Source organism: Salmo salar, chromosome 04 (assembly GCF_965601325.2).
Source record: "Salmo salar chromosome 04, fSalSal1, whole genome shotgun sequence".
Taxonomy (NCBI): domain Eukaryota; kingdom Metazoa; phylum Chordata; class Actinopteri; order Salmoniformes; family Salmonidae; genus Salmo; species Salmo salar.
The window spans coordinates 2,407,501-2,422,287 of NC_138294.1; the positions used below are offsets into that span (position 1 = coordinate 2,407,501).

Sequence of the window (14,787 nt, forward strand, 5' to 3'; positions counted from 1 at the left end):
AGAGATGGACTATATAAGAGATGGACCACCATAAGAGATGGACTATATAAGAGATGATCCACCATAAGAGATGGACTATATAAGAGATGGACCACCATAAGAGATGGACTATATAAGAGATGATCCACCATAAGAGATGGACCACCATAAGAGATGGACTATATAAGAGATGGACCATATAAGAGATGGACTATATAAGAGATGGACTATATAAGAGATGGACCACCATAAGAGATGGACTATATAAGAGATGGACCACCATAAGAGATGGACTATATAAGAGATGTACCACCATAAGAGATGGACTATATAAGAGATGGACCACCATAATAGACGGACCACCATAAGAGATGGACGATATAAGAGATGGACCACCATAAGAGATGGACCACCATAAGAGATGGACTATATAAGAGATGGACCACCATAAGAGATGGACCACCATAAGAGATGGACTATATAAGAGATGGACCACCAGAAGAGATGGACCACCATAAGAGATGGACTATATAAGAGATGATCCACCATAAGAGATGGACTATATAAGAGATGTGCTATATAAGAGATGATCCACCATCAGAGATGGACTATATAAGAGATGATCCACCATAAGAGATGGACTATATAAGAGATGGACCACCATAAGAGATGGACTATATAAGAGATGGACTATATAAGAGATGGACTATATAAGAGATGGACTATATAAGAGATGGACCACCATAAGAGATGGACCACCATAAGAGATGGACTATATAAGAGATGGACTATATAAGAGATGGACTATATAAGAGATGTGCTATATAAGAGATGGACCACCATAAGAGATGGACTATATAAGAGATGGACTATATAAGAGATGATCCACCATAAGAGATGGACTATATAAGAGATGATCCACCATAAGAGATGGACTATATAAGAGATGATCCACCATAAGAGATGGACTATATAAGAGATGGACTATATAAGAGATGGACCACCATAAGAGATGGACCACCATAAGAGACGGACTATAAGAGATCAAACTCTGCTGACAGTCCAACAAGACATTAAGGCTAAACTGAAACACAAGTATCAACACATATCTGAAGGAATTGGACACCATGGAAACCAAAGTCTGTTAAAGGACATCTACACAGAGCTCTACATCACAGAGGGTGGAAGTGGAGGGCTCAATAATGAACATGAGGTTAGACAGATAGAGATGGCATCCAAGAAACAAACCACACGAGAGACACCAATCAAATGCAACGACATCTTCAAGCCTTTACCTGGACAAGACAACCCTATCAGAACTGTGCTGACAAAAGGAATCGCTGGCATTGGAAAAACAGTCTCTGTGCAGAAGGTCATCCTTGACTGGGCAGAGGGAAAAGCAAATCAGGACGTTCATTTCATGTTTCCTCTTCCTTTCCGTGATCTGAACCTGAAAAAGGACCAATACAGTCTGATGCAACTTCTTTCCCACTACTTCTCAGAGCTGAAAGAGATTGACAGCATTGAAGATGGTGAAACCAAAACTGTTTTCATTTTTGATGGTCTGGATGAGTGTCGACTTCCTCTAGACTTCAAAAACAATGAGAAGTGCTGTGATGTCACGAAGCCAACCTCAGTGGACGTGCTGCTGACAAACCTCATCAAGGGGAATCTGCTTCCCTCTGCTCTCCTCTGGATAACCACACGGCCTGCAGCTGCCAATCAGATCCCTCCCGAGTGTGTTGACCAGGTGACAGAAGTACGAGGGTTCAATGATCCACAGAAGGACGAGTACTTCAGGAAGAAAATCCCAGATCAGAATCTGGCCAATGAAATCATCCAACACATGAAGACATCAAGGAGCCTCCACATCATGTGCCACATGCCAGTCTTCTGTTGGATATCAGCCACTGTCCTTGAGATGATACTGAAAGAGGCAGAGAAGGATGAAGTCCCCAAAACTCTGACCCAGATGTACTCACACTTCATACTCATCCAAATCATTGTGAAGAACAAGAAGTATAACAAAGCCACAGAGACAAACCCAAAGGAACTGTCTCAGTCAGACAAAGAGATTATCATGAAACTGGCAAAGCTGGCTTTCCAACAGCTGCAGAAGGGCAACCTGATCTTCTATGAGGAGGACCTGAGAGAGTGTGGCCTTGATGTCACAGAGGCATCAGAGTACTCAGCATTGTGTACAGAGATCTTTAAAGAAGAATCTGGGCTGTACCAAGACAAGGTCTACAGCTTTGTGCATCTGAGCATTCAGGAGTTTCTAGCAGCAGTGCATGCTTTAGAATCATGTCTGGACAAGAAGGAAAATGTTTTCCCCCCCAAAGCAGTCACCAGTGATGATGAGGAGGAGGAGGAGGAGGATATTGATGATAAGCAGGACGAGGAGGAGGAGAAGGATGATGAAGATGAGGGATGATGATAACAATGATGAAGAGAATGAGTCATTCCAGTTGTCTGACTTACACAGGAGAGCAGTGGACCAGGCCTTGAAGAGTGAGAATGGACACCTGGACCTGTTCCTCCGCTTCCTTCTGGGTCTCTCACTGGAGTCCAATCAGAATCTGTTACGAGGCCTTCTGACACAGACAGTCAGTACAACACAGACCAATGAGGAAACAGTTGAGAGAACAGTCAGGTACCTTTCAGTCAAGATCAAGGAGGAATCCTCACCAGAAAGGATCATCAACTTGTTCCACTGTCTGAATGAACTTGGTGCCAACTCTCTAGTTGAAGACATGCAGACCTCCCTGCGATCAGGAACTCTTTCAGAAACAGAGCTAAAACCTGACCAATGTTCAGCCCTGGCCTACCTGTTACTGATGTCAGAGGAGGTGCTGGAGGAGTTTGACCTGAAGACATACAACACATCAGATGAAGGTTATCAGAGGTTGCTGCCAGTAGTGAAAACCTGCAAGAGAGCACTGTAAGTTCTGTTATTGAGTTGATATATACAGTATCATTACAATGAAGGATTTGTATATCTAACAGATTATCTCCTCTCTCCAGACTGGATCGCTGTAAACTTGCATATGAATCCTGTGAGACTCTGGCCTCAGTTCTGCAGACACCAAACTCCCCCCTGAGAGAACTGGACCTCAGCTACAATGACCTGGGAGACAGAGGAGTGAAGCTGCTCTGTGTTGGACTAACCAGTCCACTCCGCAACATACAGACACTAGTGTGAGTTAAATATCTTCAGTATCCACTTTCTTTATATGTAAGGGTCCTGTGTGTAGCTGGTGTAGAGAGTCAGGCGCAGGACAGCCGATATGAGTAATCAACGTTATTTTACACAAAAAGACAAATATACAAAGTATAATCATGAGCCCACAAATACGGACCGAATACAACAAACAATCACTCATAAACAAACATGGGGAACAGAGGGTTAAATAATAAACAGGTAATTGGGTGAGTGAAACCAGATGTGTAAGACAAAACAAATGGAAAATGAAAAGTGGATCGGCGGTGGCTAGAAGGCCAGTGACGTCGACCGCCGAACGCCGCCCGAACAAGGAGAGGGACTGACTTCGGTGGAAGACATGACAATATAGTGTTTATATATTTCTAGTTATTTAGTTTTTAACATTATTTGAACATCTTGGGAAATACGCAGACACATACATACAATGTGATAAATATATGAAACAAAGGTTAAATATCTTTAGTGAGTTAGTATGTTTTTAACATTGGTTCATAATGTCCTTCAGTTATTGTCTTAATGCATCTCATTATTCTTAAAGCAATAAATATTTAACAGTGTATCGACATATCTCCTCTCTCCAGACTAGCTGGCTGTAAACTCACATATGAATCCTGTGAGTCTCTGGCCTCACCTCTGCAGACACCAAACTCCCCCCTGAGAGAACTGGACCTCAGCTACAATGACCTGGGAGACAGAGGAGTGGAGGTGCTCTGTGTTGGACTAACCAGTCCACTCTGCAACATACAGACACTTGTGTGAGTTAAATATCTTCACTATCCACTGTCTTTATAGTGTTTATATATAGTTGTAGTAATTATGTGTTATTATGTTTTTAACATTATTTGAACATCTTGGTAAATATGCAGAAACATACATACGATGTGATAAATATATGAAACTAAAATTAAATATCTTGAGTTAGTATGTTTTTAACAGTCTAGTCATGTCCTTCTGTTATTGTCTTAATGCATCTCATTATTCTTAATGTTTTGCATATTTAACAGTGTATCAACATATCTCCTCTCTCCAGACTGGCTGGCTGTAAACTCACTTATGAATCCTGTGAGACTCTGACCTCAGCTCTGCAGACACCAAACTCCCCCCTGAGAGAACTGGACCTCAGCTACAATGACCTGGGAGACAGAGGAGTGGAGCTGCTCTGTGTTGGACTAACCAGTCCACTCTGCAACATACAGACACTAGTGTGAGTTAAATATCTTCAGTATGAGTTATTATGTGGATGTTTTAAACATGTGTTAATCATGTGCTCTTCTGCCCTCTAGTCTAGGTCAGTGTGGTCTGACAGAGGGTTGCTGTTCAGATCTGGCCTCAGTCCTGAGTTCACCCAACTCACAACTGAAACAACTGGAGCTGAGAGACAATGACCTGCAGGACTCAGGAGTTACACTGCTGTCTGCTGGACTGGAGGATCCAGACTGTAAACTACACACACTGGGGTAAGTACAGCTGTTTCAGTCAGGTCTGTACTGAGCTGAGTTACACTGCTGTCTGCTGGACTGGAGGATCCAGACTGTAAACTACACACACTGGGGTAAGTACAGCTGTTTCAGTCAGGTCGGTACTGAGCTTAGTAAAACAAATACTCTGAAAATCTGATGTTTCATGACAATGTTTGTGTCATGGACAAATGTATTGGTGTCCTACAAGATGATTGACACCAGTACACCAACCTAGACAGCTGTTGTGTGTCTCTCTGTAGGCTGTCTGGCTGTCTGGTCACAGAGAAGGGCTGTGCTGCTCTGTCTTCAGCTCTGAGGTCAAACCCCTCCCACCTGAAAGAGCTGGACCTGAGCTACAATCACCCAGGAGACTCTGCAGGAGGACTGCTTTCAGCTGCTCTGGTGGATCCCACATATAAACTGATGAAGCTGAAGTAAGTCATAATTGATGTCCTAATAGTGTGAGCAGTGGTTGTGTCATATGTAGTGTAGTATTGTCAGTAAGATGAGGACATGATGGTAGAATTAAGGGGAAGTTTACTCAGCAGACTGAGCACTCCAACACAGCATACATCATCACTACATGAATACTCTTCTTCTGCATCTCTGATATCCTGTTGGAATTGTACTCCGTTCTGTATGCAGTAGGTAGGATAGAATACCTGTATGTCTCTAGTAATGAATTGTACTCTGTTCTGTATGTAGTAGGTAGGATAGAATACCTGTATGTCTCTAGTAATGAATTGTACTCTGTTCTGTATGCAGTAGGTAGGATAGAATACCTGTATGTCTCTAGTAATGAACTTGGATAGTGCACCAGAACACAACAATATGGTTTAAATGTTGACTGCTTTATTAGGTCTTTGTCAGTCAATAACCTTTTTCTTCTACAGTGTGGATCATGGTGGAGATTGCAGGCTGAAATCAGGGCTGAGGAAATGTAAGTCTCTTCAATCCTAATGAACTACATATTCAGAACTATAGCAACATAGTAACTAATCAATACTTGTTCTGTTCCTACAAAACAACATTTTACATGAAGATGTGGTTTCATTAAACTCTCCTTTTATCTACAGACGCCTGTCATCTCACCTTGGATCCAAATACAGCACACCCAAACCTGATACTGTCTGAGGGAAACAGGAAGTTGACATTGGTGAAAGAGAAGCAGGATTATGAAAACCATCCAGACAGATTTGACTATCATTCCCACGTTCTCTGCAGAGAAGGCTTATCTGAATCTCGTTATTACTGGGAGGTGGAGATGGATGGTGACATGGCTGACATTGGTGTGGTGTACAAAGGAATGAAGAGGAAGGGAGAAGAGGTTGACAGTAGGACTGGACTCAATAGGAAGTCCTGGTGTTTATACTGCAATGATAGTACTTATGACATTTACCATGCTGGAGTCGGCAGTATCATCCCTCATCCTGATTCTAACAGAGTTGGAGTGTATCTGGACTGGCCAGCTGGTACTTTGTCCTTCTATAGTGTGTCCTCCTCTGGTACACTGACACACCTTTACACAGAACACACCACATTCACTGAACCCCTCCATCCTGTATTTGGGTTTGAGGTTAACTCCTCCTCCTCCTCAGTGACCCTGTGTCAGATAGATGACCAACACATTCAGAGGTGAGTCATAGCAATGTTTCATCATTTGTTTCCTCTGGAATGAATGTGTTCTGTTGGACCTACAGGCAGTTAGATTAGTAGTAGTGGTGTGTTTTAATGTGTTTGTATGCACCCTACATAGGGAGCTGGTCTGTCACCCTTTGTATTGTTATGAAGACTGTATGTATGCTATATAAAGCCTTTATAAGTTGTATTTAGTTTAATCACAGTCTATCCTTCTGCTTCTCCAACACCAGAGACCATGGTGGAGAGAGTTGTATCAAGCCTGGACCTGAGAACACCAGAGACCATGGTGGAGAGAGTTGGATCAAGCCTGGACCTGAGAACACCAGAGACCATGGTGGAGAGAGTTGTATCAAGCCTGGACCTGAGGACACCAGAGAACATGGTGGAGAGAGTTGTATCAAGCCTGGACATGAGAACACCAGAGACCATGGTGGAGAGAGTTGTATCAAGCCTGGACCTGAGGACACCAGAGAACATGGTGGAGAGAGTTGTATCAAGCCTGGACCTGAGAACACCAGAGACCATGGTGGAGAGAGTTGTATCAAGCCTGGACCTGAGGACACCAGAGACCATGGTGGAGAGAGTTGTATCAAGCCTGGACCTGAGAACACCAGAGACCATGGTGGAGAGAGTTGTATCAAGCCTGGACCTGAGGACACCAGAGACCATGGTGGAGAGAGTTGTATCAAGCCTGGACCTGAGAACACCAGAGACCATGGTGGAGAGAGTTGTATCAAGCCTGGACCTGAGGACACCAGAGACCATGGTGGAGAGAGTTGTATCAAGCCTGGACCTGAGGACACCAGAGACCATGGTGGAGAGAGTTGTATCAAGCCTGGACCTGAGAACACCAGAGACCATGGTGGAGAGAGTTGGATCAAGCCTGGACCTGAGAAATGTGAGTTAACTGATAATTGTTTTTTACTCAAAATAGTTTTAAAGCGTTCATTATTGAGTCCCAGGCAAGGAACACAATCATGATCTATTTGGTCAAAACAAACTTAAAGGTAGAGTCAGCGATATGACGTAGATGCACAAAGTAAACAGCATAGTGGGTCAATTTCTACAACAACTAAAGTGTTGAGCACAAGGCTAAACTGTCTCCGCTGTTTTGGTCCCGTGGCTACCACTCTGTAAGAGAGTGAAGAGAACCCTTGCACATGGGCAGATACTGTGTGTGACTGTGTGAGAGAGAAGTCAGGCATCTTGCTCATCACAATATCTGTGATGCTGCTCGTACATCATCATTTAGCTGACTCTACCTTTAAGCTCTCATCCTAGGATCTACCAGAAATCAGGCCCCCAACATCTACAAAACATGGACCAGAACGATGTTGTTTCCTGCTTCCACAAACATTAATTAATATAACACTAATGTCAGATTATGGTATGCTAATGAGTGTACATTCTGAGACTGTTGATCACTTATATTCATTTTTATTACAAGTCTATTTAATAATTATTCATTCATTATTCCATGAGATTGCCCATTTTAAATAAGAACTACTTTTAACTTCAGGGATTCCTCCGAGCTGCAAGACTTGTGAACATGTTGAGGTAAGTCATAATGTCAATTCTTACTTTTACATACCTGCAGGAGTCAGGCACAGTCTCAAAGCCAGGTGTGTACTGACCAACCATTCATACTGGGATATAGACAGTCCTGTGTTCTGCTTGTAGTCATGCAGGATTTTAGCTGTTGTCATATTTTGTCATTAGACAGTTTAATTGATAAATCACCAGCATTCCATGTAACATTGAATAAATACATTAGATTAGTTACTTTGGTTAATGGGCCAGTTTCCCAGACACAGATTAAGTCTAGTCCTGGACCGTAAATAATTTTCTATTGAAACTTCCATTGAGCATGCTTTTTAGTCCAGCACTAGACTCAATCTGTGTCCAGGAAACAGGCCCCATATGTATTACTGACATGCTTGTCCTTGTTCAGGACTCCACACACTGGCTTCAGATTGAACCCTTGACTTCCACTGTCCAGGGAGTGAAAATGTTCAGGTAAAATAACTACTTTTAACATTTCATTCCACTTGCTAGTGTATTTCCCCATTACCTTTGGGAATAGTCTTCTAATCCAACCTCTCCATTTGACGATTGACCCTCTCTACCATATCTTGTTGTTGCCCTCAGGCACAGGACACCCAAAGGGAGTTATGAGTGCACAGTGTCTGGGCTCCGCTGGCTGTGTGAGAGAGATGTCATTCTGAAGTATCACTTCAGGAACTGGGAACCCTGCAGTCAACTTCTGAAAGACATGCAGTACACACAAGGTGGTCCATTGCTGGACATCACTATGGAGTTAGGTGAACTGGAGGAAGTTCATCTGCCACACTTTGTCTGTTTAGGTAAAACCATATAGAAATAGTATTCAGAAAGACATTTCCATGTAACTGAGTTTCACTTCCTGAATGAATGAATGAACTATTCTGGGAGTTTGAGTTTACTGTGATCTGGTACTGCATATTCTTTGTGTTTTAGTTGGATGAATAATACAATATTTGTCTTTCTGTCTCCTTTTTATTGTGTTGTTCAGGGACCAACCCTTCCCTGAGGAATGAGATGAAGATTCTTCATGTAGAGGAACATGGAGTGTCTTTAGAGGAAGTGCATGAGGTCACCAGATTCCATGCTAAGATTCTCCATCCCAAGTTCTCAGCTATCTCTGTTATACTGAGCTATATCCTTTCTTGGAACGTAGATGTCCACTGTGAGCTGATGCTCTATCTGACAGTGAAGAAGGAAACACTAATTCCACGCCTATACCTGTTCCCCAGTAACCCCGGCCAAATACAGGTGAGGTTCATTATTATAGAGATGACCTTAACTAACCAGTGGTGCAGTTTATGTTGACACTCATTAAATGAAGATAAGTGTGTTGCTAGTTTTCTGAATAATGTTTGAATTAGACTATACATTGACTGGCTGGGTATTCCATGCCTCGTTTCACAGGCTGTGGACCAACAGGAAAAGTCTCAAGGGTCTTCAAGGATTCTCATCTCCAGACCAGAGCAGTCCTTCAAACTGAATAGTTCCTTCAGACTGAACATTCCCTGTTCTACCGCCATCAATCCACAGGTACAGTTTCAGTAGACTAAGAACATGAATCTGACATTTAAGTCACATTTCTATGCATTGATCTCTCTCTCTCTCTCTAAATCTCTCTCCTCTCCCTCCAGAGGATTCATCTCATACATAGAGACACCACACCAAGCTTTTTCAGGGCAGTTGTGAAAATGACAGGGATTGACATTGAGATGCAGTTATTCAGTGATGATGAGAGGATAGCATGGAAAGAAATTGTGCCAATAGGTAGGAGCACATGTCAATCATAACTTTGTACTTTAGTACCAGATGCTATTTAGAGTGATATAACCTCATGTTGTTTATCTTTCAGATGAGTACATCTCTGACACCCGTTCAACAAGTAAGTAAACATGAGAGTTAGTGCATTCGGGAAGTATTCAGACCCCTTGACTTTTCCACATTTTCTTACATTACAGCCTTGTTCTAAAATGGATTCAGTTGTTTTTTTTCCTCATCAATGTACACCCAATACCCCATAATGACATCACAATACCCCATAATGACATCACAACACCCCATAATGACAAAGCAAAAACAGGTTTATTAAAAATAAAATATCACATTTACATAAGTATTCATACCCTTTACTCAGTACTTTGTTGAAGCACCTTTAGCAGAAATTACAGCCTAGAATCTTCTTGGGTATTGTAACGGTTTTGACTTGAGGTTATCGTTTATAGGGGTGCCAGGTAGGTTGTGCCTACCAGAGGAAATATTGGTTTCTCCTTTTGGTTTGTGGAGGGAATGAGTCCCATCTGGTCCGTCAAGTCTACACCAATACAAAGGACTCATGTAAAAGTCAGGATGGAAATACACTTTTCATAAACCCTTAAAACATTGGAAAGAACCTCAAAAACAACTATTCTTTTGCGTGGGTTGTATCAACAACAAATGATCACACACACACACACAACAATATAACAACGATGAGCTTTAAAGAGCTCTGGTTCCTCCAGAAATGTCCTGTACCTCGGGCCTAAAGAGAGTCCAGCCCGGTAAACAAGTTCAGGGAACTCAAGTGACCTTAGTCACGCAATGTTTGTCCGTTCATACCAGTGTAGCGTAAACCCAGTGTCAATCATACTGTAGCGACCCGCACAGACAGTTGTGGGTTATGTGTTAGGCTATTAGTGGGTTGTGTCGTACTTACCAGTGTTCGCGGGGTCATGCCAATCAACCTGCTATCTGCCAATCACGGGATTGCCTGGAATGTTCGGATACCGGGCAGCCTGGTGGTTGGCGGAGTGGCGTGAAGGGGGGTTGGGCAGGGGGATGGAGCATTGGAAGTTAAGACCGGGTTTAGCCATTGTTCTCTCTCTTACGTCTGGGCTTCACAAGAGAAGGCCACGGTTCGTTTTGTAGTGTACCTTTCATTTATTTTGCGTGGGCTACGGCCAAACAGTAGCCTGTGTTAAGTTGTGTTAATAAACCGTCCATTCGTGAACTCCATCCTCTGTCTGGACAATTGTTCCTTCATGATCTAGTCAGGTCATTACACTGGTGTCAGAAGTAAAAACGTGTATAGAAGTTAGCCAGCTAGCTGACGTCGGTGGCTAGCTAACGTGGGTGAGAACGGGGTTGAAAATGCTTCAAGGGAATCCAAAAGTGACGGTGGAGGTAGGGGACGGTTATGGCCAAGGAGGTGCGTGTGCATGGACGTCGGAGGATCTGGCTGAGGAGATCGCCAGGGCGTCGGATCCCAGAGGCCGCTTGAGGGAGGACGTTAGAGTGATGGCGGCTGAAGCGGGCATGAGTGCTTCGTCTAACGTGTTTCGCGCGGATTCTGGTGGGCGGACCGAAGGGGTGATGTCGACGCGGCGGGACGAGGAATCTGGGGCTCGGAATGTAAACAAACATGGCGGCGCCCAGCCCCCGGCTGCGTCCGTATCCGTTAAGACCCCAAAGTATTCCGGTAAGGCGGATTGGGAAGCTTTTCATGCTCAGTTTGAACTGTTAGCTCATTTTAGGGGGTGGTCGAATGAAGATAGGGCACTGCAGTTGGCTTTATGCCTGACGGATGATGCTCTGGCCTGTTTGTTATTGATTAGCCCCGAGGACAGACGCGATTATGGTGCCTTAGTGGGAGCACTGAGGAGGCGCTATGGACAGTGTGTACAGCCCGGGCTGCTGCGCTCCGAACTGAGTAATAGACGCAGGCAGCCTGGAGAGCCTCTACGGGTGCTAGCTAATGACATTGAGAGCCTCTCTCGGCGGGCATATGCTCACATGCCCCCCTACGTGCAGAGCGAGCTAGCACGGGACCAGTTCATACAGGCGCTTTCTCCTACGGAGCTGCGCATACAGACCCAGCTGGCTCATCCTGAGTCATTGCAGATAGCCTTGGAGATGGCTTTGGAGAGGGAGCTGGTGTGGGCTGGGGCTTCAGCTGGGTCTTTGGTGGGGGCGCAGGGAGGCAGACCCTCTGGGAGAGCTGGGGGGCAGAGCAGCCCAGAGCCGGAAAAGCCTGCATGCGTGGCTGATATGACAGAACTCATTCGTGCTGTGTCGCTACAGGTGGAACGAAACACGCGCCGGGGTCCCCGGGTCTGCTGGGGTTGTGGCCAGACAGGCCATCTGCGCCGAGATTGCCCCAAGTTCCCCGGAGCTCAGGGAAACGGCTCGGGGTCCGCATTGACCGGGTAGTGCGGACCCCTGGCTTTCTATCCCAACCACCACCATCTTCTTCAGGAGGAGCCCACCGGCCCAGACGGGGAAGCAAGGCTCCACTTCCCCCAGAAGCAGACGTGGGCAAGCGGACGGAGCCTGTTGTCGTGGTGGGCCGGACCTGTGTTGGGGACTTTTGTCATGTCCCTGTCACTGTGGAGGGGGTGCCCTGCTCTGCCCTGGTGGACACTGGGTCCACAGTAACCCTGGTGAGGCCAGATATTGTACCAGGTTGGATTCAGTGTGAGCCCACAACTGTGCAGCTCCGCACAGTCACAGGTGAGCTGGCACCCATGAAAGGGAAGGGAATAATGACTCTGACAGTAGGGGGCAGGACTGTGCGTCATCCCGTGTGGGTGGCGGCTGTGCAGGACCCTTGTATCCTGGGGTTGGACTTTCTTAGGAGCACAGGCTGCCAGTTAGACCTAAATGGGGGCACACTGAGCTTCCAGGGAGGGCCTGCAGTCATCATGGCCCCCCCTAATATCACATACACTCAACCCAACAAACCCTTTACTCCAACAGTTAAAGCAGCAGAGACTCATCGCTGCCCCCCCTCCTCCACATCTGTGTGTGACTTTTCCCCAGCCCCCCTGTCACCTACGGCTGTGTGTTACATTCCCCCAGCTACCCCCACGACACAGCCCTCCGTGAGCCCGGGCCGCACCCCCCCAGCCCAGCTACCCCAGATGGGAGAGGAGAGGACACTGTCTGCAGTGAGGGAGATATGGGGGAGGAACTGTGTTGGTCTTGACCCTGAGCAGCAGGAACGGTTGTGGCAGTTGCTGTTTGAATTCAGAGACAGCTTTGCGCTGAGTGAGGGAGAGGTGGGTCAGACTCATCTGGTGCAGCATGAGATCGACACAGGTGATGCTCGACCCATCAAGATGCGTCCCCGCCGTATCCCGCTGGCACGCCAGGAGGCGGCAGACAAGGCTGTGTTGGAGATGCAGCGGGCAGACTTCATCGAGCCCTCAGACAGCCCCTGGGCGGCGCCGGTTGTCATGGTTCCTAAGAAGGGGGGCAAGCTGAGGTTCTGTGCGGACTACAGGCGGCTGAATGAGGTAACCAGGAAGGACTCATACCCCATACCACGTATCGATGAGTCGCTGGACCTGGTTAGGGGGTCCTCCTGGTTCTCCTCACTAGACCTCCGCAGTGGCTACTGGCAGGTGCCCCTCTCCCCAGAGGCCAGAGCCAAAACTGCGTTCTCCACTAACAGAGGACACTGGCAGTTCAAGGTCCTGTGCTTCGGCCTGTGCAACGCTCCAGCTACTTTTGAGCGTTTGATGGACAGGGTGCTGGATGGCATCCCCCGACAGCAGTGTCTGGTATACCTCGATGACATCCTGGCCCATGGCAGCTCCTTCCAGTCAGCTCTGGTGGCGCTACGGAGTGTGCTGGAGCGGGTGGCTGCCGCAGGTCTGAAGCTCCACCCCGAGAAGTGCCACTTCATGAGGAGAGAGGTGTCCTTCCTGGGCCACCGAGTGGGGAAGGAGGGGATCAGCACCATGGAGGACAAGGTGGGGGCTGTCCGAGACTGGCCCACCCCCACCGACCAGCATCAGCTGAAGAGCTTCCTGGGCCTGGCCTCGTACTACAGGAGGTTTGTACGGGGCTTCTCAAGCGTCGCTGCTCCCCTGAACCGCCTGCTGCAGAAGGACAAGGCCTTCACTTGGACAGGGGAGTGTGAGGAGGCCTTCAACACCCTCAAATGTGCACTGATCGAGGCCCCTGTGCTCGTCCCCCCTGACCTCACCTTGCCCTTTATCCTGGACACAGACGCGAGCAATGTGGGCATGGGTGGGGTGCTGGCCCAGGTGGGGCCAGAGGGGGAGAGAGTGGTGGCGTACTTCAGCAGAACATTTAACAAACATGAGCGCCGCTACTGTGTCACCCGGCGGGAGCTCTTGGCTGTTGTGGCTTCCATCAAACACTTCAAGTACTACCTGGGTGGCCTGCCATTTACTGTGAGGACTGACCACTCTGCTCTCCAGTGGCTCATGTCGTTCAGAGAACCAGAGGGGCAGGTGGCACGCTGGTTGGAGGAGCTTCAGCCGTATGACTTCACAGTGGTGCACAGGGCAGGGGCACGCCACTCCAACGCCGACGCCATGTCCCGTCGGCCCTGTACTGCGGATGGCTGCCACCACTGTGAACAGAGAGAGGGACGGGAGAGAGCGCTGAGTGCAGAGGAGGGGGTCTGTGCCACGGTGTGTCGGGTGAGCGGCCCTGTCTGCTGTGAGCTGCAGACTGTCGACGTGGCTGAATGGGGGCAGCAGCAGGGACGGGACACAGACCTACAGCCAGTGCTACAGTGGGTATAGGCACAAGTGAGGCCACCACGGGAAGAGGTGACAGCGCTCTCACTCGCGACCAAAGGGTTGTGGTCAAAGTTTGAGAGACTGCGGCTGGCTGATGGCGTGCTACAGGTGGCATGGAAGGAGTCAGCTACGGGAGAGGAGAGGTGGCAGGTGGTGGTCCCAAAAGCACTGCGGGAGGCGGTGCTCCAGAGTACTCATGGGGGGGTGGGGACTGGACACTTTGGGGTTACAAAAACACTCCGCCGCCTCCGTCAGGGCTTTTACTGGGGGCAGCACAAGAGGGATGTGGAGGACTTTTGCCACCGCTGTGACAACTGCACAGCGAGAAAGGGCCCCCCAGGCCGCTCTCATGCTCAGCTCCAACAGTTCCCAGTGGGGGCTCCCATGGAGAGGG

General features: G+C 47.2%; 2 protein-coding genes and 1 pseudogene across 3 annotated transcripts; all 3 read left to right on the forward strand.

Annotated features, from left to right (window-relative positions):
- Positions 1-1,023: 1,023 nt before the first annotated feature.
- Positions 1,024-4,906, forward strand: LOC123735917 (NACHT, LRR and PYD domains-containing protein 12-like; annotated as a pseudogene). Its single transcript, XR_014391960.1, has 5 exons — positions 1,024-2,920; positions 3,004-3,177; positions 3,784-3,957; positions 4,233-4,406; positions 4,486-4,906. The product of XR_014391960.1 is annotated as an NACHT, LRR and PYD domains-containing protein 12-like (transcript).
- Positions 4,907-7,857: 2,951 nt separating this feature from the next.
- On the forward strand, positions 7,858-9,753 carry LOC123744234 (NACHT, LRR and PYD domains-containing protein 1 homolog). The gene is made up of 6 exons (XM_082973919.1): positions 7,858-8,319; positions 8,452-8,666; positions 8,855-9,114; positions 9,271-9,396; positions 9,498-9,630; positions 9,716-9,753. Exons 1-6 carry the CDS (start codon positions 8,171-8,173, stop codon positions 9,751-9,753), a joined length of 921 nt encoding a protein of 306 aa, XP_082830045.1. The 5' UTR covers positions 7,858-8,170.
- Positions 9,754-10,989: 1,236 nt separating this feature from the next.
- On the forward strand, positions 10,990-14,412 carry LOC145878572 (uncharacterized). Its single transcript, XM_082973920.1, has 3 exons — positions 10,990-11,309; positions 11,454-11,818; positions 11,920-14,412. The coding sequence occupies exons 1-3, from the start codon at positions 10,990-10,992 to the stop codon at positions 14,394-14,396; spliced, it is 3,162 nt and encodes a 1,053-aa protein (XP_082830046.1). The 3' UTR covers positions 14,397-14,412.
- Positions 14,413-14,787: the final 375 nt, after the last annotated feature.